At 30.0% G+C, this 26,792-nt stretch overlaps 3 protein-coding genes and 1 pseudogene across 3 annotated transcripts; all 4 read left to right on the forward strand.

Annotated features, from left to right (window-relative positions):
• Nucleotides 1-448: 448 nt before the first annotated feature.
• LOC150029699 (protein NRT1/ PTR FAMILY 5.6-like) lies at nt 449-3,036 on the forward strand. The gene is made up of 4 exons (XM_090294283.1): nt 449-611; nt 1,009-1,226; nt 1,389-1,933; nt 2,078-3,036. Exons 1-4 carry the CDS (start codon nt 479-481, stop codon nt 2,949-2,951), a joined length of 1,770 nt encoding a protein of 589 aa, XP_090150409.1. The 5' UTR covers nt 449-478; the 3' UTR covers nt 2,952-3,036.
• A 5,584-nt stretch (nt 3,037-8,620) lies between these two features.
• LOC137816112 (protein NRT1/ PTR FAMILY 5.6-like) lies at nt 8,621-14,261 on the forward strand (annotated as a pseudogene).
• Nucleotides 14,262-18,111: 3,850 nt separating this feature from the next.
• Nucleotides 18,112-21,342, forward strand: LOC137815025 (protein NRT1/ PTR FAMILY 5.6-like). The gene is made up of 4 exons (XM_090294286.1): nt 18,112-18,327; nt 18,418-18,635; nt 19,687-20,234; nt 20,369-21,342. Exons 1-4 carry the CDS (start codon nt 18,183-18,185, stop codon nt 21,243-21,245), a joined length of 1,788 nt encoding a protein of 595 aa, XP_090150412.1. The 5' UTR covers nt 18,112-18,182; the 3' UTR covers nt 21,246-21,342.
• A 1,098-nt stretch (nt 21,343-22,440) lies between these two features.
• Nucleotides 22,441-25,078, forward strand: LOC150029700 (protein NRT1/ PTR FAMILY 5.6-like). The gene is made up of 4 exons (XM_090294293.1): nt 22,441-22,885; nt 23,074-23,286; nt 23,449-23,993; nt 24,138-25,078. Exons 1-4 carry the CDS (start codon nt 22,748-22,750, stop codon nt 25,009-25,011), a joined length of 1,770 nt encoding a protein of 589 aa, XP_090150419.1. The 5' UTR covers nt 22,441-22,747; the 3' UTR covers nt 25,012-25,078.
• The last annotated feature ends 1,714 nt before the right edge of the window (nt 25,079-26,792 follow it).

Genomic DNA, 26,792 nt, shown 5'->3' on the forward strand with positions numbered 1-26,792 from the left:
TATGTGGATTTTGTTTTATTTCACTTAAGTTAAATTATTATTAAAGTAACTAATCACTTGTTTTGCTGTCATTTACATACAACAACCACATTGACTCGCTCTACAGTATATATATATATATATATATATATATATATATATATATATATGCTTCTCTTTCAAAATTAGGTATTCCACATGTTTAAACCCTAAAAACATTATAAATTTCTCAATTCTGAAAATTTGTTTTGTATTCGTATTTTTACTTTACTTGCTTATCGTGACTATCGTGACTGTGTATTAGTCAGTTCAGGATGATTAGGCAGGGAGAACCTGTTAAATAGCAGTTCATTTGACTGCCATGAATTTAAATGTACTAACTAATTAATGAGACAACCAACCATATGCGTTACCTTCTTCTACCTTCGTCTATATAACCTTCCATATCTGTTATGACCCTTTTACTTTTCAATTTCCATTTGTAAAGAGGGAGCAAGAAATGGAGAAGACAGAGGGAGGTAGAACTGAAAAAAGTGAAGAGAAACGGGTGCATGATGCATCTGTTGACTATAAAGGCAGAGTACCTCTACGTGCTTCCACTGGTACATGGAAAGCGGCCCTCTTTGTCCTCAGTAAGATGCTTCTTCACATCAGCTTAATTTTCTATAATCATTTCAATTCTGATGTGTAGTTCATTTTATTGCTTTATTTTCATCATGAACTAAGAAAATGTATTCCAACTAGTGATAAAAAAGTAGCATGTCCTAAAAAGAGTGTTTAGCATACACTGTTACTGTAACAGAAAATTTATCTTCCTGTACAGATACATTACAAAAATAGAGAAAAATAAAATTTCCCTCATCTCTAAACAATTTAGGAGAACTTTCTTCTTCTTTTATTGGTTCTTGTTTCTTCTTCTTTTATTGGTTCTTGGTAATCGAAAACAAGTTACTATAAAAATGTTCAATATTTGTGTTTGACTTCTACGATCACAACATAACTTGGTTACTCTGCTTCAATTTGAAACAGCAATTGAATTTAGCGAAAGAATAAGTTACTTTGGAATAGCCACTAATCTCATCTCGTACCTGACTAAAGTGATGCATGAAGACCTCAAAACAGCAGCCAAGAATGTAAACTACTGGTCAGGAACAACAACCCTAATGCCTCTGGTTGGAGGATTTGTTGCTGATGCATACACTGGTCGATTTTATATGGTCCTGTTCTCCTCCTTTGTATACCTCATGGTACATCTACTTTTCTCCTAATCAATGGGAACAACCTATCTTATTATACTTCTTAACACAGTGCTGGAATTATTTTTCTTTTTTCCAACTTTGTTTATATAATTATATATCACAATACACTGTTGTGTTAAAATAAAGCTCATTTATTGGTGTGTGAATAAGGGATTAAGCTTGTTGACCATGTCTCAATTCATCCCAAGTATAAAGCCTTGCGACACTAGGATATGCCAACAGCCAAGAAAGGTTCATGAGGTGCTTTTCTTCTTTTCTCTTTATTGTATTTCCTTGGGTACTGGAGGATACAAACCATGCTTGGAAAGCTTTGGAGCTGATCAATTTGATGATGATCACTTGGAAGAAAGGAAGAAGAAGATGTCTTTTTTCAACTGGTGGAACTTTGCAATGTGCTTTGCGTTGATGATTGGTGCAACCGTGGTTGTTTATGTTCAAGACTTTGTCAGTTGGGGAGTTGCTTGTCTCATCATAACTATTATTATGGCTCTCACAATCATAACTTTCTATGCGGGAAAACCATTTTACAGGTATAGAAGGACACAAGGAAACCCTTTAACACCAATTTTACAAGTCTTAGTTGCAGCAATAAGAAAAAGAAATTTGTCTTGTCCTTCAAATCCTGCTTTGTTGTATGAGGTGCCAGAGTCAGAGAGGGCCAAAGGAAGGTTTCTGAGACTCACTAGCACACTCAGGTATATCATATACAATAGTTTTACTGATTTTTATAATGATTATTTTAAAAATTAATCCAATCAAACAATATTTAGTTAGATTATAACAATATATGCCTATTAAATTCATTAGTTGAAATTAACGCAAATCAATTCAATAAATAGTTTCCTTGACAAGGCTGCAATAATTGAAGAGGGACATATTGAGGAGAAGAATAATCCATGGAGATTAGTAACAGTGACAAGAGTCGAAGAAACAAAACTTGTTATAAATTTAGTTCCCATATGGCTAACTTCATTAACAGTTGGAGTATGTGTGGCTCAAGGCACAACGCTCTTTGTCAAACAAGCAGCTGCTATGAACTTAAGGATAAGTGACAACTTCAAAATCCCAGCAGCTTCCATGTCCTCTATTTCAGCGGTTGGAACCTTAATAATTGTCCCAATATATGATAGGATTATTGTTCCAATTCTAAGAAAAGTCACTGGCAATGAAAGAGGCATCAACATCCTTACGAGGATTAGCATTGGCATGGCACTATTTGTCATACTCATGGTTGTTGCTGCCATAGTAGAAGCGAAGAGACTAAGAATGGCTACACATGACGCCCTCTCAGTATGGGAAACCGACCACAATTCTATGAGTGTGTTGTGGTTGATACCTCAATACTTAATCCTTGGCTTTGGGAATTCATTTTCTATAGTTGGTTTGCAAGAGTACTTTTATGATCAAGTTCCAGACACAATGAGAAGCTTAGGAATGGGTTTATATCTAAGTGTGATCGGAACAGGATACTTCTTAAGCAGTTTTCTGATAATAATTGTGGACCATGTCACAGGGAAGAATGGCAAAAGTTGGATTGGGAAGGATATCAATTCAAGTCATCTAAATAGGTTTTATTGGATGTTGGCCATCATAAATGCTTTAAATTTGTGTCTCTTTCTGTTTTTTGCAAAGAGGTATACTTATAAGACTGTGCACAGGACAGTTATAGAAACTGATGGTTGTAAGAATGATGGAGTGGAGATAGTGGTATGATAAAACCGACCTGAGATGCTCCTCATGATTTGCTATAATTTTTACTTAACTAAATATGATTATACAATAAGGTACTCTCTTAAATATATTTATCTTGATTTTGGACTAGTGCTCAATTCGTATTTAGAAAATACATTATGTCAAAATTCATTTTTTTTTTTCATATAAAAAAGGAGATTACAGTGTTAGATTTAAAGTTTAACAAAGTTATTTCATTAACACAAATCTTAATGTCTTCTACGAATTGATTTAATGTTATTGATTTTTTATTAAATATGAAAGATGTAGAGTATAATTTGGTTTCAGAGATGTTCTAACGAGTTTCTTAAGAGTTTTAGTAAAAAAAAAAGAAATACGAATAAAAAATAAAATTAATTTTTGCAGAAAATGCAAGAAGAAAAAAAGATGATTCTGAAACATGGTAAACCAGAAATTTTACAATGGCAGCATCACTCATGATGGGAAGGAAACTGTTTACAGAGATAGTAGGAGATGTAAAATTGGAAATACGAAACCATTATCAAAGTTAAAATATGGTGAGTCCAAACCATTAAATTCTGAAAACTACTTTGTTTATGTTTGAAACTAATAACAGACATTGAACAGGTGATTTATCAAATGAAATTATTTATGAAGTCATTTTTCTAACACCAATATCAACGATAACATATATTTGTTCTCAGTAGCTCCAACCAGATAGTAAATATTCTTGGCCGGCCGATCTTCTAACGGTTTTTTTTTATAAATATTTTTTTAGTAAAAAATAAAATTAATTTTTGCATAAACTAAAATTAACTTATGTATATGTTAAAAATAAAAATAAAATTGAAAAAAACTGAATAAGTGAGTTTTAAAAAGTTAGTACATATAATAAATTAACTTTAACTTATGAAAAGTTAATTTAAATATTTTTCATTCTTATTAAAAGGAAGTTTTATGCTTTTGTTTTGGAAGTTTTATGGTTTTGCTTTTTAAACCCTTTTGTTTAGAAGCTAGTAAAGTACTGGCTAGCATGTACATTACTAGACGAACTTTTGAGTCATTGAAAAAATGAAATTTTATGTTCCTGTCCACGTATTTTAAATTTGACGGTTAAAAAATATCGAAGTTATTTGATGTTTTAGATCAAATCCGAAAAATCATGAAGAATATTTGGAGATAGGAGAGTAAATGATTAAATTTAAATCATGCTTTTAATAAATTGGGAATATTCATGCATAATGATGTATTAAGTGGGTTGTGTCTAGATATTTTTATAAAGTAAAATTTATGGTTTGTTTGAGAAAAATTGGAAAACAATAGAAAGTGTTTTCTTGTTGTCAATAATATTACAAATTTGATTTTTTCTATAAAATTGTACGTGCTTTTATCTTAATATTGTACAAAGCTTCGCTTCAAACGATCTCGAGTGTAAGTTCAATCACTACAAGATAAAAAAGAAGGTTTTAATGAAGGTTATTTAGCAGATGTTAATATAATTCTAAGAATTGATTTAATTAATTGAAGTTTTTTCTAAAACATCAACAAAATAACATATGTTTTTTTCACCTTCAATAATTTTCAAAGGTTTATTTAAAAACTTCCGCAAAATAATGGAATTTTTTTAACCTTCGTTAATTTTCAAAGGTTTATTTTAAAACCTCGGCAAAATAACATAGATTTTTTAAAATTTCGTTTAGTTAATTTCCAAAGGTTTATTCTAAATTCTTATCAAAATAATGGAGTTTTTTTAATTTTCATTAAGTTTGAAAAGTTTATTGTAAAACATCAAAAAAATATTTTAGATTTTCTCAAATCTCAATAAATAAATATAATTAAAGTTTTTTATAAACAAATTATTAAAAATATAATTTTAATATATTTGATAACTAAATTTTTAAAGTGTAAGTTTGAACATATAAATTATATTAATTTTTGAATTATATAATTCAAAATATACATAAGAGTAAAGTTAGAGGAGTATTAAAGAAAGAATGATCATAAAAAAAATTAATAATTATACGTAATTATTGTACGTAATTATTGTACGCGCAGTAATACAAAATTAATTTGATAATTTGATTTGATAATGATAGGATTAGAGATGAAGAAACATGGTTGTTTAGTCTTCAATAATGAATTTAAAACATGTTTAATATTTGAACCTCTCTTACACTCTAACTGTCGAGATTCCTAAGTCTATTAATTCAACTGTTGTCAAAATCTTCAACGTCCATCCTATGATGTGTGCAAACTTATTCATCTGGACTACCTAGACCTTCATTGAACTAGATTATCTGACATGCCGCCTTTTTTCAATGACTTGAAAACCCTCACAGTTTTGACAAATTTTTTCACAAACAGAGATAATAGCGATTGTAACATTGGTGTGATGGAGAATTTTCTAAAGCTTCTGGTTTATTATCAATCATGAATTTAGAAGAGGTGGTTGATGATGCTTTAAGGACATACTTGAAAAACAAAAAACACCTTAAAAAATTGGAGTTCATCTGGACAACAACACTGAATTTATACATACAGAAAGATACAAATGTGGTTGATAAGTTTCAGTCACACAAAACAGAGATAATAGCGATTGTAACATTGGTGTGATGGAGAATTTTCTAAAGCTTCTGGTTTATTATCAATCATGAATTTAGAAGAGGTGGTTGATGATGCTTTAAGGACATACTTGAAAAACAAAAAACACCTTAAAAAATTGGAGTTCATCTGGACAACAACACTGAATTTATACATACAGAAAGATACAAATGTGGTTGATAAGTTTCAGTCACACAAATATTTGGAAGGACTCATTATTGAAAACTTTGGTGTTAATTTTTTTGGTTGTTTTGAAAATCATTGGCAGAAGAAATTGCACAACCCTTCCATCTTTAGGACAATTGCCTTCTCTTAGTTTTTTTTTATCAGCAATAAATTGCCTTCTCTGAGTAGATTGTATTTAATTAGTTTTATCAGGTTGGAGTCGATTGATACAAAATTAGGTCAAATTAGATCGTTGACATTTCTTGAATTTAATAACATGCAATGAGTGGAAGGAATGACTGCATTTAGGGACTTTCTTTCACGTGTACACATTCATTAAATTATATTAATTTTTGAATTATATAATTCAAAATATACATACACTTAATTGGTACATACAGAAGAGAAGTGGTTATAACCAAATTTGCAGTCCTACAGGTTTCTTATGCTTCATAAAATATATTAATTTTAAAAGAAGAGTAGAGTTAGAGGAGCATTAAAGAAAGAATGATCATAAAAAAAATTTAATAATTATACGTAATTATTGTACGCGCAATTATACAAAATTAATTTGATAATTTGATTTGATAATGATAGGATTAGAGGTGAAGAAACATGGTTGTTTAGTCTTCCAGATTCAATAATGAATTTAAAACATATTCAATATTTGGACTTTTCTTACACTCTAATTGTCGAGATTCCTAAGTCCATTCATTCCACTGTTGTCAAAGTCTTCAACGTCCATCCTATGATGTGTGCAAACTTATTCATCTGGACTACCTAGACCTTCGTGGAACTAGATTATCTGAGATGCCGCCTTTTTTCAATGACTTGAAAACTCTCACAGTTTTGACAAATTTTTTCACAAACAGAGATAGCGATTGTAGCATTGGTGTGATGGAGAATTTTCTAAAGTTTCTGGTTTATTATCAATCATGAATTTAGAAGAGGTGGTTGAAGATGCTTTAAGGACAGACTTGAAAAACAAAAAACACCTTAAAAAATTGGAGTTCATCAGACAACAACACTGAATCTAGACATACAGAAAGATACAAATGTGGTTGATAAGTTTCAGTCACAAATATTTCTCATTATTGAAAACTTTGGTGTTAATATTTTTGGTTGTTTTGAAATTCATTGACGGAAGAAATTGCACTACCCTTCCATCTTTAGGACAATTGCCTTCTCTTAGTGGTTATAACCAAATTTGCAGCCCTACAGGTTTCTTATGCTTCATACAATATATTAATTTTAAAAGAAGAGTAGAGTTAGAGGAGTATTAAAGAAAGAATGATCATAATTTTTTTTTAATAATTATACGCAATTATTGTACGTAATTATTGTACGCACAATTATACAAAATTAATTTGATAATTTGATTTGATAATGACAGGATCAGAGGTGAAGAAACATGGTTGTTTAGTCTTCCAGATTTAATAATGAATTTAAAACATGTTCAATATTTGGACCTCTCTTATCGAGAAGTCCATTCATTCCACTGTTGTCAAAATCTTCAACATCCATCCTATGATGTGTGCAAACTTATTCTTCTGACTACCTAGACCTTCGTGGAACTAGATTATCTGAGATGCCGCCTTTTTTCAATGACTTGAAAATCCTCACAGTTTTGAAATTTTTTTTCACAAAGAGATAGCGACGGTAACATTGGTGTGATGGAGAATTTTATAAAGTTTCTGGTTTATTATAATCATGAATTTAGAAGAGGTGGTTGAAGATGCCGCCTTTTTTCAATGACTTGAAAATCCTCACAGTTTTGAAATTTTTTTTCACAAAGAGATAGCGACGGTAACATTGGTGTGATGGAGAATTTTCTAAAGTTTCTGGTTTATTATCAATCATGAATTTAGAAGAGGTGGTTGAAGATGCTTTAAGGACAGACTTTGGTGTTAATTTTTTTGGTTGTTTTGAAAATCATTGGCGGAAGAAATTGCACGACCCTTCCATCTTTAGGACAATTGCCTTCTCTTAGTGGTTATAACCAAATTTGCAGTCCTACAGGTTTCTTATGCTTCATACAATATATTAATTTTAAAAGAAGAGTAGAGTTAGATGAGTATTAAAGAAAGAAAGATCATAAAAAAATTAATAATTGCGATAAGTTTCAGTCACACAAATATTTGGAAGGACTCATTATTGAAAACTTTGGTGGTAATTTTTTTGGTCGTTTTGAAAATCATTGACGGAAGAAATTGCATAAGCCTTCCATCTTTAGGACAATTGCCTTCTCTTAGTTTTCAGTCACACAAATATTTGGAAGGGCTCATTATTGAAAACTTTGGTGTTAATTTTTTTGGTTGTTTTGAAAATCATTGGCGGAAGAAATTGCACAACCCTTCCATCTTTAGGACAATTGCCTTCTCTTAGTGGTTATAACCAAATTTGCAGTCCTACAGGTTTTTTATGCTTCATACAATATATTAATTTTAAAAGAAGAGTAGAGTTAGAGGAGTATTAAAGAAAGAAAGATCATAATTTTTTTTTAATAATTATACGCAATTATTGTACGTAATTATTGTACGCGCAATTATACAAAATTAATTTGATAATTTGATTTGATAATGATAGGATCAGAGATGAAGAAACATGGTTGTTTAGTCTTCCAGATTCAATAATGAATTTAAAACATGTTCAATATTTGGACTTTTCTTACACTCTAATTGTCGAGATTCCTAAGTCCATTCATTCCACTGTTGTCAAAATCTTCAACGTCCATCCTATGATGTGTGCAAACTTATTCATCTGGACTACTTAGACCTTCGTGGAACTAGATTATCTGAGATGCCGCCTTTTTTCAATGACTTGAAAACTCTCACAGTTTTGACAAATTTTTTCACAAACAGAGATAGCGATTGTAGCATTGGTGTGATGGAGAATTTTCTAAAGCTTCTGGTTTATTATCAATCATGAATTTAGAAGAGGTGGTTGATGATGCCTCAAGGATAGACTTGAAAAACCAAAAACACCTTAAAAAATTGGAGTTCATCTGGACAACAACACTGAATCTAGACATACAGAAAGATACAAATGTGGTTGATAAGTTTCAGTCACACAAATATTTGGAAGGACTCATTATTGAAAACTTTGGTGGTAATTTTTTTGGTCGTTTTGAAAATCATTGGCGGAAGAAATTGCACAACCCTTCCATCTTTAGGACAATTGTCTTCTCTTAGTAGATTGTATTTAATTAGTTTTATCAGTTTGGAATCGATTGGTACAAAATTAGGTCGAATTAGATCGTTGACATTTCTTGAATTTAATAACATGCAATGAGTGGAAGGAATGACTGCATATAAGGACTTTCTTTCCCGTGTACAATATATAGGGAAAATGTTGATTCATTATTCCTGGAGAACTTTTTTTACCATTGAACCATTGATAGTGCTGAAGTTTTTTTGTTAAATAGCCTATCAAATGTTTGATCTTCACCAACAAACAATTAAGAAAATAATGATAATTAAATAATTATACGTAATTATTGTACGTCGCAATTATTGTACGCAATTAATTTAATAATGATAAAATTCATGATTAGTAAATCACTACCTAATTAACTTGTAATTTGGAGGGAGAAAATGTTTAAACTCAATAACAAAGAGAATATTTATGATATATTAATAATATATAATCTATAATAAATAAATTAAATAAATAAAAAGAATCTCAAATACAAATATTTTTTTTAAAAAAAAATATTAGTGTAGGTACTATAATGCTAATATTTTTATCCTAATAAGTAAAATTATAACTTCATGTACAATATATTAATTTTATTATCATTTATAATAAAATATTTAAATATATAATTTATTATAAATAATAATTACTAATTGTAAAAAATATATATTGGTTATGACTAAAGTGATGACATTGTTGTTTCAATTTGGAGCAGCAATTGAATTTTGTGAAAGAATAAGCTACTTTGGAATATCTTATCTTGTATCTGACTAAAGTGATGCATGAAGACTTCGAAACAGCAACTAAGAATGTAAAGTACTGGTCAGGAACAACAATCCTAATGCCTCTGGTTGGGGTATTTATTACTGATACCTATACTGGTAGATTTTATATGAACTTGTAGTCCTATACCTAATGGTAAATCTACTTTTCCCTAATTAATGTGAACAACTTATCTTATTATACTTAGTAACTTATTGTAGTGTAGACTTGTCTAACACTAGAGAGATGATAGTATAATTGTGGACAAATGTCCCCAAGTCGTCTCTCAACTAATCCAATAGTAAAATCAGTTTATCAGGATTTAAAATCTCTTTGCAAGCAATAAAAGTTAGCAATAACAATAAAGATGAAAAGGGGATTTGAGATAGTTGTGCAAAAAATATAAAAAAGATTAAAATAGCAAATAAAAAGCAGTTGATCCCAAGTTCTTCCACCATTGAATTTTTTACAGGTTCTCTAAAGATTAATCTTTTCTCAATCCTCCAACAGAGCTAAACCAGATTGAACATGCGCCGATCTGATTCAACTGAAACTCACCAGTAAAGCATGCGTCTACTAGTTTAATCAATACCCACTTTGTTCATGCGTATACTCCATGGGAATGCTTACCTCCTCTCCCTTGAATCATGCGCCCAAGAAATTAATTAGAACAATGCGAACTAACTAAGAAACCAAAGTTTAAGATAAGGAAGACTGTCAATCATGCGTTCAAGTACAACCTCTCACAAAAACCAGTTTTCCAGGAGATTAGACAATAAAAACAACTGCTATAGAGAATTAAAAATCGAAACTTTTATTGAACAAAACCTCAGAACTCAATGGGGAATTACCAAAGAATCAACCAAAAAGGTTTAGCCTTCCATGCGGAGACAAAACAAAAGAATTACTAAGAAGAAAATAAACTAAGAAAACCCGCTCTCTCTTTTCTTCTTGATGCTTGTGTCCTTTTATAGGCTTTTCTGCTCCAAGGATCTTGGGAAAATATTGCATTTTAGATTTTGTAAACAGTTTCCACTTTCCATAATTCTTTTATTTTGCAGAAGATTTGCTTCCAATTCTGTTTATGGAATCTTGTAGCTTTTATTTTCTCTTTCTTCTCCTCAGAATTTGTTTTCTGTTTTGATTCAAAGAAGCAACTTGGACTTTTGCATGTTTGGCCCATTCACAAAGGTAGATGCTTCAAATAATTTACCCTAAAACCACAAAATTACCAAAGATAATAGTTAAGGCCCGAATAAACCCAATTATATGAATATTAATTAAAACAATGGATTTATTTATTATTATAGTCCAATAATCTATGAATAAGGCTAGTGAGTGTGAATAAATATATGCTCATCACTTATACTTGTACACCTCATTCATTGTTCAATAAATTTCACATGTACTGAAACTGTTTTTCTTTTTTTCAATTTTTTTTTATATAATTATGTATCATTACAAGCACGGATAGTCTTGTATGTTTTGTGTTGTTGTAAAACTAAAGCTCATTTCTTGGTGTGTCAACTAGGGACTAAGTGATAGGTCCCATTGTGTAGTTTATATGATTGAGAAAATTGAACACTTTGAAACTTAATTGTTGTTTAATGTAAGAAAATTACTCCAGTCTGAGAATTATTGAATCCGATTATATATTTTGAACCATGAAACAAATGAAGAAATTTAATCCCAATTTTTGTGTAAATTTCAGACAAATATGAAGCATTAAAAGAAAGAAAGCAAAGACTTAATTGGATTACAAGAAGGAGTAAAGAAGGAAAATATAAATGAAGCTATTACGAAGTGGACTTTAAGCCTAACTCAACCCCATAAAACCGGCTCATAGGGTTGAGGTTTGCACCCACTTATATACAATGAAAGGCTCTAATCTCTAGTCGATGTGGGATCTCCAACACACCCCCTCACGCCGAGAGTGATAGATAGAAGCTCGAGCGTGAGACTATATATTATGGGTGGTCCGATAGCGGCCCGATAGCAGGTGGCCTGATAAGCCCAACAAACACTCGCTAGGATAGGATCGAAATGGCTCTGATACCATATTACGAAGTGGACTTTAAGCCTAACTCAACCCCATAAAACCGGCTCATAGGGTTGAGGTCTGCACCCACTTATATATTATGAAATGTCCTTATCTCTAGTCGATGTGGGATCTCCAACACACCCCCCTCACGCCAAGAGTGATAGATAGAAGCTCGTGCGTGGGACTATATATTATGGGTGGTCCGATAGCGGCTCGATAGCGGGTGGCACGATAGGCCCAACAAATACTCGCTAGGATAGGCTCGAAATGACTCTGATACCATATTACGAAGTGGACTTTAAGCCTAACTCAACCCCATAAAACCGGCTCATAGGGTTGAGGTCTACACCCACTTATATATTATGAAATGTCCTTATCTCTAGTCGATGTGGGATCTCCAACAGAAGCATCTCGCTAAAGCTAGAAGATTTAACTCAGGCTAAAATTATCCAGATTAAATTAATGGTGCAATACTAATCTAGTTCAAAATAGAATTGCTCACCCAAGCTAAAACAACACCAAATGATATAGTCTAAGCTAGATTGACTCGCTTGAGCTAAACTTCATTAAATAAATTCTGGAACAAAGTTAAAACAGGGGCGGTGGAAAAGAAGTGAGGATTTTTATAGAGAAGTTAGTGAGAGGAAGAGAAGAAAACTATGTTCTCGGGAGAAGAATTTGCTAAGATAAACCCTTCTTATGCAAATCAGATCAAGAATGAAGATTGGAGGAGCTATCATGAGTGACTAAGTGCTTTTTAACTTGGGATTAAATGTAATCTAATCTGTCAAATGTATTCTTGGTGATATATATATATATATATATATATATAATATTTTCTTTTCTACTTGTTCTTGATATTTTCATGCTTATTGCTTGATTCTACCTTATCAATTGAGACTTGATTTTGATTCTTAAATTTAACCGAAAAATATTTTTAGGGGATAACTTGTAATGTTAGGAATAAATTACAGGTTATTAATTGCATCATAATTATGTTCATAAAGCTAGATGATTTATTAAATATCTGAAGAATCAGTGTTTTAGAATTCATCTTATGAATCTCATTTGTGAGGAATCAAGGTGAATGACTTTAAATTAAGCATCAAGAATAAGTAGTTTTGAGTATTATATATTGTATTATTCCAAAATACAGATGATTGAGATAGATGTAATTCAATCCCAAATATTTTTATTTACATTTGATAAGTTAGTTTCATTACTTGTTGAATCACGTCTTAAACTTTGAGTTATTTCTGGTACAAATGTTAATTTGGTTATGAAAAAACTCTCAAAATTATTTTCTACTTGAACTTCTTAATTAGAATTGTTCCCTATAGTTCTACATTCGTACTTTAAAAAGTACTATATTACAATTGATTTAGTTGTGAACCATGTCTGAATTCATCCAAGTATAAAGCCTTGTGACACTGGGATATGCCAACAACCAAGAAAGGTTCATGAAGCGTTTTTCTTTTTTCCCCTTTATTGTATTTCTTTAGGTACGGGAGGATGCAAACTATGCTTGGAAAGCTTTGGAGCTGACCAATTTGATGATGGTCACTTGGAAGAAAGAAAGAAGAAAATGTCTTTCTTCAATTGGTGGAACTTTGAATTGTGCTTCGCGTTGGTGCTTAGTGCAACAATGATTGTTTATTTTCAAGACTTTGTCAGTTGTGGAGTTGCTTTTCTCATCATAACTTTTCTTATGGCTCTTACTATCATAGCTTTCTGTGTGGGAAGACCATTTTATAGGTACAGAAGGACAGGAAGAAACCCTTTAACCCAAATTTTACAAGTTTTAATTGCAGCTGTTAGGAAAAAAGAAATTTGTCTTATCCTTCAAATCCTGCTTTTGTTGTATGAGGTCCAGAGTCAGAGAGGTCCAAAGAAAGCCTTTTGAGACTCACTAACAAGCTCAAGTATTTATCACACAAAGACCTCGTTAAATTGATAATTAATATTTTCATTGTTCGAATTTAGAGGCATAGATTGTGTAAATGCCATGTACATATAATCCAATGACAAATTACGATATAGATATTTTTATAATAATTATCTTAAAAATTTATCCAATTAAAGAATAAAAACTTTTACACAAATAATATATGCCTACTAAATTCATTAGTGGAAATTAACACAAATCAATTCAATGAATAGTTTCCTTGACAAGGCTGCAATAATTGATGAGGAACATGTTGAGGAGAAGAACAATCCGTGGAGACTAGCAACAGTGACAAGAGTCGAAGAAACAAAACTCATTATAAATTTAGTTCCCATATGGCTAACTTCATTAACTGTTGGAGTATGTATAGCTCAAGGCACAACACTCTTCGTTAAACAAGCAGCTGCAATGAACTTAAAGATAAGTGACAACTTCAAAATCCCAGCCGCTTCCATGTCCTCTCTTTCAGAGATGTTCTAACGAGTTTGAGAATCTGACCTCACCTTGCTTGAAGGAGCATCCATGGGGAGATTTTCTCTTCACTGGATTTGTGGCAATGTGCACTGCCATGGGGACTATCATGGTGGATACTTATGCAACTGGTTATTTTCAGAAACACCATTCTAAGGAAATACAGAGTGAGAATGAGGAGGATGTGGAGAGAGGGGCACGAAGGGCACGTTCATCTCTTCACACGCATACAACGCATGGCTATGCTCATGGCCCTGTTCACTCCTATGATCACTCCTCCCAGCTTCTTCGCCATCGAGTCATATCACAGGTGTTGGAGTTGGGAATTATTCTTCATTCTGTTATCATTTTCATTGGGAGCTTCAGAGGCTACGTTTAGGGGCCAATATTTCTCTTCTCCTTAGAGCTGGTTTGATGTCTCTCATAGCTAAATGGGAATCCTATATATGTTGGATTTACACAATTTTTATTTTCTCCACAATACGTGTATTTTCTTTTTTTAAATAGATGAAGTGTTTTTTTTTTCATTTCCCTCTAGTATATCTCCTTGGGTGCTGGAGGATTAAAATCATGCTTATTAAACCCTAAACTTTATACTTGGGATGAATTGAGACATGGCCAACAGACTTAATCCTTATTAACACAAACAAGTAATAAACTTTACTTTTCATGACAACACAACGGTGTATCAAACTATCAGTGCTTGTAGTGATGTATAATTATATAAACAATTTAGAAAAAAAAATCTTGCCTGAGGTGTGTCTAACTGATTGATCAATGCTGTGCACATCAACTAGGGGTATAATGTTGTGCACATTGACTATGGGGAAACAGTAGATTTACCATGAAGTAGACAAAACAGGAACCTATAAAACCCCCAACCAGATACATTAGAGTTTCATGCATCACTCTAGTTAGGCACGAGATAACAAGTATCTTACAGAGGACAAAAAGAGAGGCTTTCCATACACCAGTGGAAGAGGCACTCTGCCTTTATAGTCCACAGATGCATGTGCACCCTTTTCTCTTTACTTTTCTGAGTTCTATCTCTCTCTTCTCCATTTCTTGCTGCATCTTTACATTAGGTAAGAGATAACCTCATTAGGTAGTACATTTAAAAGCATGTAGTAAAGAGAATTGTTATTTAGCAGGTTCTCCATGTTCCTCTCCAAACTACTCAATCTGTTACAATCCTTTCCCTACACTCAATCTCTCACAATCTTTTCTCTACACTAAATCTGGATTCAGTTACTTACTTCACTTCAACAATAAAGTTAACTATTTTTTAGCTGAAATAGAACTGAGTCCACCTAACAGAAATTAAAACTATGTGGTGTGGCAATTGTAATTCACTACAAGAAAAAATAGTTTTAGTGATAAAAGGTTAATGATAAATATAAAATTTGTCACTATTTATATATTATTTGTGACTATTTTTTTATTGTCACTAATATTGTTTATAATAGTGACAAAACTAAAAAATATCACAATAAATATATTAAAATTAGTGATAAAGATAAAATTTGTCACTATTTATCTATTATTTGTGACTACTTATTTTATTTGTAACAAATGCTATAGTGACAAAATTAAGATATGTCACAATAATTATTAAGAACACATCATAAATAATTACTAAAAAATATATAATATTTTTTTATAATAAGAATATATTAATATAAATTTATTAAATATTTATAAATTAATTATTATTTTTATCAATGATAAATTATTAATTATTTGTCGGTTAAAATATGTCTAACATTATTTTCATTTTATGATAATATAATTAACCGTGATAAGTATAAAAATTATGACTATTTTTTTAATTTGTCACAAAAAGTTAAAAAATAGTTGTTCTACTTTAGATTTGAAATCAAAACCCTTTAATGAAAAAAATTCATTATTTCCACTATACCACTTTAGAATTATCACATTGCTTGTATCAATATTAATATGTCATAAATTCATTTTTACGAAAAAATTATTAAATTTATGTTATTTTATACTTAAATGTATGATGTTCTTTTTCATAAGTCAATATTATTTTTATTTTGTGATAATGCAATTAATAGTGTTATATATAAAATTAGTTACTATTTGAATATTAGTTGTGATTATATTTTAAGTTGTCACTATTTGCATATTAGTTGTGACTATATTTTAAGTTGTCACTATTTGACTATTAGTTGTTACTATATTTTAAGTTGTCACTATTTGCATATTACTTGTGATTATATTTTAAGTTGTCACTATTTGTATATTACTTGTGACTATTTTTAAGTTGTCACTAAATTTTTATTAAAAATAAAAAATATACACATTATAAATAATTATTTATTAATGTAAAATACCATATGATAAATTTATTTTTCTTTTAATAAAAATATAATTAAGAAATTTTTTATTGAATTTTTATAAATTAATAATGATTACTTAATATAAAATATTATAATACTAATTTCATTATTATTATATCACTAGTAATTGTGAAAAAAATATTAATTTTTTATTTATTTTAAATTTGAACCCATAACTTTTATTAGAGAAAAATTTTACTTTCATTATGTCACTCTACAATTACAATACTTATTTTTACACGATCGGTCGGTCACGGAGACCGAGTGACTGACTCGTCTAGTACTGGCCGGTACATTAACAATTTAAGAAATTATACAACTAATGTGTGAAAGTGAAAAAGAAACCATATAATTAGAATTCATGAAAATATAATTATAAAATATAAATGATTAAGTACAAAGTTTGTTATTATGTATAAATGCATAAATATAGAGGATAATGAATCAATCTCTATTTGTAGGCTTTTAGTTATAACTGGTTAAAAATATTAAAAAATAAGTTTGGATCTTATAAATTAGTTAGCCATAACTAAATCAGTTATCATTGTATTGTTCTCCACATATGTTGAAAGAAGATATATCTTCAAATATCTCAGAGTTAAGATACGAATAAGATGTTAGTATTTAGGCTTATTATGAGAAAAATGCAATTATTCTCTTTGAAATTAGGTTTATCAATGTTGTCAATATTCTCTTACAAAAATGCAATTATTCTCTCCTCAACATTACTCAAAAACTCATGTTTGTATGTTTGTGAATATCTAAAACCGAAGGAGTTGTTTTCGTGAGATGTCTAATCTGAATAATAATAATATTAATGATATTAAATATATAAATATTATTAATAATTTTTATATTATTAATTATATTAATCTTATTAATTATATTAATATTATTAATTATATTAATATAATTAATAATATTAATTATATTAATATAATTAATAATATTAATTATATTAATATAATTAATAATATTAATATAATTAATAATATTAATATTATTAATTATATTAATATTATTAATAATATTAATATAATTAATAATATTAATATTATTAATTATATTAATATTATTAATTATATTAATATTATTAATTATATTAATATTATTAATTATATTAATATTATTAATTATATTAATATTATTAATTATATTAATATTATTAATTATATTAATATTATTAATTATATTAATATTATTAATTATATTAATATTGATAATCATACTAATAAGTATAACAATAATTAAAACATGACAAATTATATTAATAGATGTAATGGTTAAAGCTTTTTTGGTTATTGAGAGACTTGGCTTCGAGTCTCACCTGGTACAGTTTATTCCTAATATTAATAATAATTATAATAAAATATATAATATTTGTGAATGATATAGGTGCGATTACTTTAATGAAAGGGTTGTTTTGGAAGTAAACTCTCTCTCTTTATTTATTTATTTATTTATATATATATAATAATAATAACTGTGAAGCAACTCCTAGTTGTTTATATGATTTATTCATCGTGGCCCTTTACAATAACAAAGGAGTGTATCTACGGCTGTTGATTGAAATCAAAAGTTACACTCCAAAGCACATAATTTTTTATTAATAGAAAAGGTGGAGAGATCATCAACTGTAACCAACACCAACAATAGATTGTATAAAAAGGTGAAGAGATCATTAACTGTAACCAACACTTGAATTTGTAAAGATGGAGCAGGAAATGAAGAGAAAGGGAGGTGAAAGTGAAGAAATAGAAGACCAGACATGGGTGCGTGAAGCATGTGTTGATTATAAGGGCAGAGTTCCTCTCCGTGCTGCCACTGGTGCAGGGAAAGCTTCTCTATTTGTGCTTGGTAAGATACCTCTATAAATAATAAAATTATGAGTTAAATGTGTTGAATATGAGCATAATAAATTGGTGATGGTATTTGGATTTGGAGCAGCAATTGCAGTGACTGAAAGGATAATCTTTTTTGGATTATCGAGCAATCTTATAATGTACTTTACTAGAGTGATACATCAAGACCTCAAAACAGCAACCAATAATGTAAACTACTGGAGAGGAGCAACAACATTGATGCCTCTAATTGGGGGCTTTGTTGGTGATGTCTACACCGGTGGATTTCGTATGGTTATCCTTTCTTCCATTCTATACCTTACGGTATATTATATTCATCTTTCTTTTTCTCAATTTCTCTACTGCATATCTTTTACATGCAACTTAATTAGTAACGCATAAATTTACACTGTATATTTCAATTTCTTTATTCATACCATCTATATGCAAGCTAGATAACAAAATAATTACTCATTCACTATATTATATACCATTTTATAAATTAAACAATTATTGATATTTAAAATAATTTCTATTACTAATAAAAATTTATAAAATAATTTTTAAATTGATATTTAACTATTAGTTGTCAAGGTTTTAGCTACTAATTATTTATGTTCTAAATTATTTTCTATTAGTCTTTTAAAGATTAATTTAGAATCTAAAATAGTAGTAACTAAAACTTTGGTAACTAATTAAAATACCAATTTAGAAAGTATTTTATAATATTTTATTAATAACAAAAATCACATTAAATATCAATAATTTTATAGTCTCTAAACTAGCATCTAATTTAGTCAATATAGTGATTAATTATTTTTTATTTTTAAATTTAACTACTATTTAATGATTTTCTTGTAGTGTATATTATGTTAATATAAATTATATATAGTTCTATACACTACAAGAAAATTATTAAATAACAACTAAATTTAGAGAGAAAAAATAATTAGTCACTATATTAACTAAATTAGATATTATTTTAAAAATTAAAAAATTATCCGTATCTAAAGTGGTTTTTATTATTAATAAAAATTTATAAAATGGTTTCTAGATTGATATCTAAATTAACTACTAATATTTTAGATTCTAAATTAGTATGCAAAAGACTAATAGAGACTAATTTAGAATATAAAGTAATAAGTAACTAAAATCTTGGTAGCCAATAATTAAATACCAATTTAAAAACTATTTTATAAATTTTTATTAATAATATATAGAAACTACTTTAGATATCAACAATATTTAGTTTATAAGATAGAATAATAACTAATTATTTTTTATTTCTAAAGTTAGTTTTTATTTAAGGATTTTCTTGTAATGATATATTGTTTTTATGCAAAAATAAACCTCATTACTTGTTCAATAAAACCAGGGATTAAGCATGCTGACCATGTCTCAATTCATCCCAATTCTAAAACCATTCAAGAATGAGACAAGTGATGAACCAAGTAAGGTTCATGAAGCGGTTTTCTTCGTTGCACTATACAGTATTGCCTTGGGTATTGGAGGATTCAGACCGTGCTTACAAAGCTTTGGAGCTGATCAATTTGATGATGACCACCTTGAAGAACGAAAGAAGAAGATGTCTTTCTTCAACTGGTGGAACTTAATACTCAGCTTTGCGTTGCTACTTGGGACAACCGTGGTTGTTTATGTTCAGGACTTTGTCAGCTGGGGAGTTGCTTGTCTCGCCTTCACTATTTTTTTGGCTCTCACTGTCATTGCTTTTTATGTGGGGATGCCTTTCTACAGGTACAAAATGAGGCCAAAACAAAACCCTTTCGTGGCAATTATACAAGTCCTAATTGCAGCCATAAGGAAAAGGAATTTGTCTTGTCCTTCAAATCCCGCTTTATTGTTTGAAGTCCCAGAGTCACAGAATTCCCAAGGAAGGCTTCTAAGTCATACCAACAGTCTCAGGTACATTACCTTGTTTGAAATAATTGAGCATATGTATTGAATAGTATTAATTCTACTGAATTTTAGTAAACAAGTTCAACTATAATATAGTGCTGATAAAAAAAAAAATACTATTCAATACAATGAATGAATAGGTTTCTTGACAAAGCTGCAATAGTTGAAGAGAAAAATACGGAGGAAAAAGACAGTCCATGGAAATTAGCAACAGTGACAAGAGTGGAAGAGACAAAGCTTATTCTGAATGCTGTTCCCGTATGGCTAACTTCATTATTAATTGGAGCATGTATAGCATATGGCACAACACTCTATGTCAAACAAGCAGCCTCTATGAATTTAAAGATAAATGATAGCTTCAAAGTCCCACCAGCATCCATGTTATCCCTTACAGCCTTTAGCACCCTAGTATCTGTCCCAATATATGACAGAATTGTTCCAATTCTAAGGAAAGTCACTGGTAATGAAAGAGGCATTAGCATCCTTAGGAGGATTGGCATAGGCTTAGCATTGTTAACCATAGACATGGTTGTTGCTGCCTTAGTAGAAACAAAGAGACTAAGAATGGTTGGACATGAAGTCCTAACAAGAGGGGGAACCAAGCCTGTTACTATGCATGTGATGTGGTTGATACCCCAATACTCCATTCTTGGTATTGGAAATTCATTTTATCTAACTGGTTTGCAAGAGTATTTCTATCACCATGTTCCTGACTCAATGAAAAGCTTAGGAGTTGCTCTATATCTTAGTGGGATTGGAGCGGGATTTTTCTTGAGTACCTTTATAATAAATATTGTGGCCTATGTCACGGAAATAAATGGCAAAGGTTGGATTGCAAAGGATGTAAATTCAAGTCGTCTAGATAAGTTTTACGGGTTGGTGGCTGGATTAAATGTTTTAAATTTGTGTATCTTTGAATTATTAGCAAGGAGGGAGTCATATAAGACTAGGAAAGCTACGGAAATTGATGGTTCTAATAGTGATGGAGTGGAACACTGCCATGATGCATGTAAGTGACTCAAATGTACCTTTTTTTTTTTTTTTTCTTCATGATCAATTACTATGTAATATGTTGTTCCCTTTATATTTACTGAATTTCAGATTCTTCATATTATTTAAAGGATCCGTACTTACTTTGGAAGACCATATAGAACAAGAATAACTGTAACTTAACATTTTTTAAGGAGCTTTTGAGTTGAGTTGCTACTATCAACTACTAGTTCATGTGATCGTTTAATTTTACAACTCAAGCATAACAACATAAATTTGGACGATACATTGTTTTGTATCATTGTATTTCTAGAACTTTAATTATCATTATCAAAGAATATGCTTATTTTTATTTATTTTAGTATTTAATTTAAAAAAAAAAAAATGATATCATTTTTTAAAAACATAATGAGGGTTTTAAAAATTTGTTTTAAAATGATATACAAATTAATGACAAAATCAAATAACAGAAATTCAATTGAAAAACATAAAATATTTTTTATTTGAACACTATAAATGAGAATACAAGGTCTCAACTAAAAATTGGAGTTAAAAATTAACTAATACTAAATGAATTGTTATACATAATTTTATGTTTGGTCAAGGCTTAGTTAAACCAGGAAAAAAAAAGTAACTAACGGACAGTAGGTGCCACCTATCTCAATAAAAAAGAAAAATATTATTTCACACTGATTGCTCCACCAACATCCTACTAAATATTAATATTTTAATCATTTTTAAATTTTTAAAATTTTAAAAATTATTTTAATATTTTGCATTTTGCCTATATTTTTATTAAAGACATTTTTTTTTATTTTTAAATTTTTTTATTATAAATATTAATATTTTGTTATGGGTGTAAAGTGGAGCAAGATGTAAAAATATTATTTTAGAAAAAAAAACATTTGTTGATATCTGATGAAAGTGAAATAAAATACCACAACCATTAATATTGATTTTCCTGACATTACAACTCAATAGGAATATGGAATATTGCTTTTCATGAGATTATTAATGGAAAGAACTTATGACTATCATATGATTAATTAATGTAAGAAAATATTTTTTCGCAACATTCCATAATAGAATTTCCAGTCTTAATATTCATAATGAATAGGATGCGACATTATTTAAAATTATTTCAAGTGTGGACTGAGTTTATGTGGATTCAGTTTTATTTCACCTAAATATAAGTAAAATTATTATTAAAGTAACTAATCCCTTATTTTGCTGCCATAAAAGAAGGAAAGGAAGTGACTGATGGTACTTTACATAGAACATCACAATCGGTTCGCTCTATGCAGTTAGCACTACACATCTGATATATTATTGTTTTTTGAAGCTACTAACATTAAGAATTTCTCAATTCTAGAAATTTGTTTTGTATTAGTATTCTTTACATTGTGTGGTGATGAAGTTTTAAGTTAAAGAGCAATTCATTTGACTAAATACCTTCTACCTTCGTCTATATAACATTCCATCTATGACCCTTCTACTTTTCACTTTCCATTTGTAAAGACGGAGAAGAAATGGAGAAGACAGAGGGAGGTAGAACTGAGAAAAGTGAAGAGAAACGGGTGCATGATGCATCTGTTGACTATAAAGGCAGAGTACCTCTCCGTGCTTCCACTGGTGCATGGAAAGCTGCCCTCTTTGTCCTCAGTAAGATTTTCACATCAGCTTAGTTTTCTATAATCATTTCAATTCTGATGTGTAGTTCATTTTATAGCTTTATTTTCATCATGAACTAAGAAATGTATTCCAGCTAGTGAAAAAAAAGTGGCATGTCCTAGAAAGAGTGTTAGCATACACTGTTACTGTAATAGAAAATTCATCTTCCAGTACATATGCATACAAAACTAGAGAAAGAATAAGTTACTTTGGAATAGCCACTAATCTCATCTCGTACCTGACTAAAGTGATGCATGAAGACCTCAAAACAGCAGCCAAGAATGTAAACTACTGGTCAGGAACAACAACCCTAATGCCTCTGGTTGGAGGATTTGTTGCTGATGCATACACTGGTCGATTTTATATGGTCCTGTTCTCCTCCTTTGTATACCTCATGGTACATCTACTTTTCTCCTAATCAATGGGAACAACCTATCTTATTATACTTCTTAACACAGTGCTGGAATTATTTTTCTTTTTTCCAACTTTGTTTATATAATTATATATCACAATACACTGTTGTGTTAAAATAAAGCTCATTTATTGGTGTGTGAATAAGGGATTAAGCTTGTTGACCATGTCTCAATTCATCCCAAGTATAAAGCCTTGCGACACTAGGATATGCCAACAGCCAAGAAAGGTTCATGAGGTGCTTTTCTTCTTTTCTCTTTATTGTATTTCCTTGGGTACTGGAGGATACAAACCATGCTTGGAAAGCTTTGGAGCTGATCAATTTGATGATGATCACTTGGAAGAAAGGAAGAAGAAGATGTCTTTTTTCAACTGGTGGAACTTTGCAATGTGCTTTGCGTTGATGATTGGTGCAACCGTGGTTGTTTATGTTCAAGACTTTGTCAGTTGGGGAGTTGCTTGTCTCATCATAACTATTATTATGGCTCTCACAATCATAACTTTCTATGCGGGAAAACCATTTTACAGGTATAGAAGGACACAAGGAAACCCTTTAACACCAATTTTACAAGTCTTAGTTGCAGCAATAAGAAAAAGAAATTTGTCTTGTCCTTCAAATCCTGCTTTGTTGTATGAGGTGCCAGAGTCAGAGAGGGCCAAAGGAAGGTTTCTGAGACTCACTAGCACACTCAGGTATATCATATACAATAGTTTTACTGATTTTTATAATGATTATTTTAAAAATTAATCCAATCAAACAATATTTAGTTAGATTATAACAATATATGCCTATTAAATTCATTAGTTGAAATTAACGCAAATCAATTCAATAAATAGTTTCCTTGACAAGGCTGCAATAATTGAAGAGGGACATATTGAGGAGAAGAATAATCCATGGAGATTAGTAACAGTGACAAGAGTCGAAGAAACAAAACTTGTTATAAATTTAGTTCCCATATGGCTAACTTCATTAACAGTTGGAGTATGTGTGGCTCAAGGCACAACGCTCTTTGTCAAACAAGCAGCTGCTATGAACTTAAGGATAAGTGACAACTTCAAAATCCCAGCAGCTTCCATGTCCTCTATTTCAGCGGTTGGAACCTTAATAATTGTCCCAATATATGATAGGATTATTGTTCCAATTCTAAGAAAAGTCACTGGCAATGAAAGAGGCATCAACATCCTTACGAGGATTAGCATTGGCATGGCACTATTTGTCATACTCATGGTTGTTGCTGCCATAGTAGAAGCGAAGAGACTAAGAATGGCTACACATGACGCCCTCTCAGTATGGGAAACCGACCACAATTCTATGAGTGTGTTGTGGTTGATACCTCAATACTTAATCCTTGGCTTTGGGAATTCATTTTCTATAGTTGGTTTGCAAGAGTACTTTTATGATCAAGTTCCAGACACAATGAGAAGCTTAGGAATGGGTTTATATCTAAGTGTGATCGGAACAGGATACTTCTTAAGCAGTTTTCTGATAATAATTGTGGACCATGTCACAGGGAAGAATGGCAAAAGTTGGATTGGGAAGGATATCAATTCAAGTCATCTAAATAGGTTTTATTGGATGTTGGCCATCATAAATGCTTTAAATTTGTGTCTCTTTCTGTTTTTTGCAAAGAGGTATACTTATAAGACTGTGCACAGGACAGTTATAGAAACTGATGGTTGTAAGAATGATGGAGTGGAGATAGTGGTATGATAAAACCGACCTGAGATGCTCCTCATGATTTGCTATAATTTTTACTTAACTAAATATGATTATACAATAAGGTACTCTCTTAAATATATTTATCTTGATTTTGGACTAGTGCTCAATTCGTATTTAGAAAATACATTATGTCAAAATTCATTTTTTTTTCATATAAAAAAAGGAGATTACAGTGTTAGATTTAAAGTTTAACAAAGTTATTTCATTAACACAAATCTTAATGTCTTCTACGAATTGATTTAATGTTATTGATTTTTTATTAAATATGAAAGATGTATAGTATAATTTGGTTTCAGAGATGTTCTAACGAGTTTCTTAAGAGTTTTAGTAAAAAAAAAAAGAAATACGAATACAAAATAAAATTAATTTTTGCAGAAAATGCAAGAAGAAAAAAAGATGATTCTGAAACATGGCAAACCAGAAATTTTACAATGGCAGCATCACTCATGATGAGAAGGAAACTGCTTACAGAGACAGTAGGAGATGTAAAATTGGAAATACGAAACCATTATCAAAGTTAAAATATGGTGAGTTCAAACCATTAAATTCTGAAAACTACTTTGTTTATGTTTGAAACTAATAACAGATATTGAACAGGTGATTTATCAAATGAAATTATTTATGAAGTCATTTTTCTAACACCAATATCAACGATAACATATATTATCCCTATAAAAAATACCAGAAGTTTGATGCAATTGATTTGTTCTCAGTAGCTCCAACCAGATATGAGTTTTAAAAAGTTAGTACATATAATAAATTAACTTTAACTTATGAAAAGTTAATTTAAATATTTTTCATTCTTATTAAAAGGAAGTTTTATGGTTTTGCTTTTTAAACCTTTTTTTTAGAAGCTAGTAAAGTAATGGCTAGCATGTACATTACTAGACGAACTTTTGAGTGATTGAAAAAATGAAATTTTATGTTCATGTCCACGTATTTTAAATTTGACGGTTAAAGAATGATTGAATTATTTGATGATGTTTTATATAAATCCGAAAAATCATAAAGTATATTTGGGGATAGGAGAGTCAATGATTAAATTTAAATCATGCTTTTAATAAATTGGGAATATTGGTGTATTAAGTGGGTTGTGTCTAGATATTTTTAGAGAGTGAAATTCAATTTAAAGTGTTCTCAAATATCAACAATAGAAAAGATCAGTATTTTCTTGTTGTCAATAATATTACAAATTTGATTTTTTCTATAAGTTATCAATACATCCAACTTGTATTTTGTACAAGTTTGAAAAATTCAATGTCTTTTAATGAAAAATGTAAAAGATGAATATGAAGTTATAAGAGTTATGGTTGAGAAGATGATGACGAAATTTGATAAATATAGAGACGAATATAGTATTTTTTTTTATTTGGTGCAATCTTAGATTCAAGGATAAAGTTGGAAAAATTGAGATTCTGCTATGAGAGGGTTTATTCTCTGAGTTGTGACGTAAAGTTGGAGAAGATAAAAGAAAAAATTGTTCGTGTTTTTATCTTTATATTGTACAAAGTTTCACTTCAAATGATCTTGAGCGTAAGTTCAATCACTACAAGAGAAAAAAAGAAGGTTTTAATGGAGGTTATTTAGCCAATGTTAATATAATTCTAGGAATTGATTTAATTAATTGAGGTTTTTTCTAAAACATCAACAAATTAACATGTTTTTTTAACCTTTGATAATTTTCAAAAGTTTATTTTAAAACCTCCGCAAAATAATGGAGTTTTTTTAACCTTCGTTAATTTTCAAAGGTTTATTTTAAAACTTCGGCAAAA

Source organism: Phaseolus vulgaris, chromosome 1 (assembly GCF_051622355.1).
Source record: "Phaseolus vulgaris cultivar YP4 chromosome 1, ASM5162235v1, whole genome shotgun sequence".
Classification (NCBI taxonomy): domain Eukaryota; kingdom Viridiplantae; phylum Streptophyta; class Magnoliopsida; order Fabales; family Fabaceae; genus Phaseolus; species Phaseolus vulgaris.

Bases quoted from the DNA above. Each gene is read 5' to 3' on its own strand.
- LOC150029699 (XM_090294283.1), top strand. From the start codon at position 479: ATGGAGAAGACAGAGGGAGGTAGAACTGAAAAAAGTGAAGAGAAACGG. The intron at 1,227-1,388 runs GTACATCTACTT...TGTGTGAATAAG, and splicing joins CCTCCTTTGTATACCTCATG to GGATTAAGCTTGTTGACCAT. The intron at 1,934-2,077 runs GTATATCATATA...TTCAATAAATAG, and splicing joins AGACTCACTAGCACACTCAG to TTTCCTTGACAAGGCTGCAA.
- LOC137815025 (XM_090294286.1), top strand. From the start codon at position 18,183: ATGGAGCAGGAAATGAAGAGAAAGGGAGGTGAAAGTGAAGAAATAGAA. The intron at 18,328-18,417 runs GTAAGATACCTC...GATTTGGAGCAG, and splicing joins AGCTTCTCTATTTGTGCTTG to CAATTGCAGTGACTGAAAGG. The intron at 20,235-20,368 runs GTACATTACCTT...ATGAATGAATAG, and splicing joins AGTCATACCAACAGTCTCAG to GTTTCTTGACAAAGCTGCAA.
- LOC150029700 (XM_090294293.1), top strand. From the start codon at position 22,748: ATGGAGAAGACAGAGGGAGGTAGAACTGAGAAAAGTGAAGAGAAACGG. The intron at 23,287-23,448 runs GTACATCTACTT...TGTGTGAATAAG, and splicing joins CCTCCTTTGTATACCTCATG to GGATTAAGCTTGTTGACCAT. The intron at 23,994-24,137 runs GTATATCATATA...TTCAATAAATAG, and splicing joins AGACTCACTAGCACACTCAG to TTTCCTTGACAAGGCTGCAA.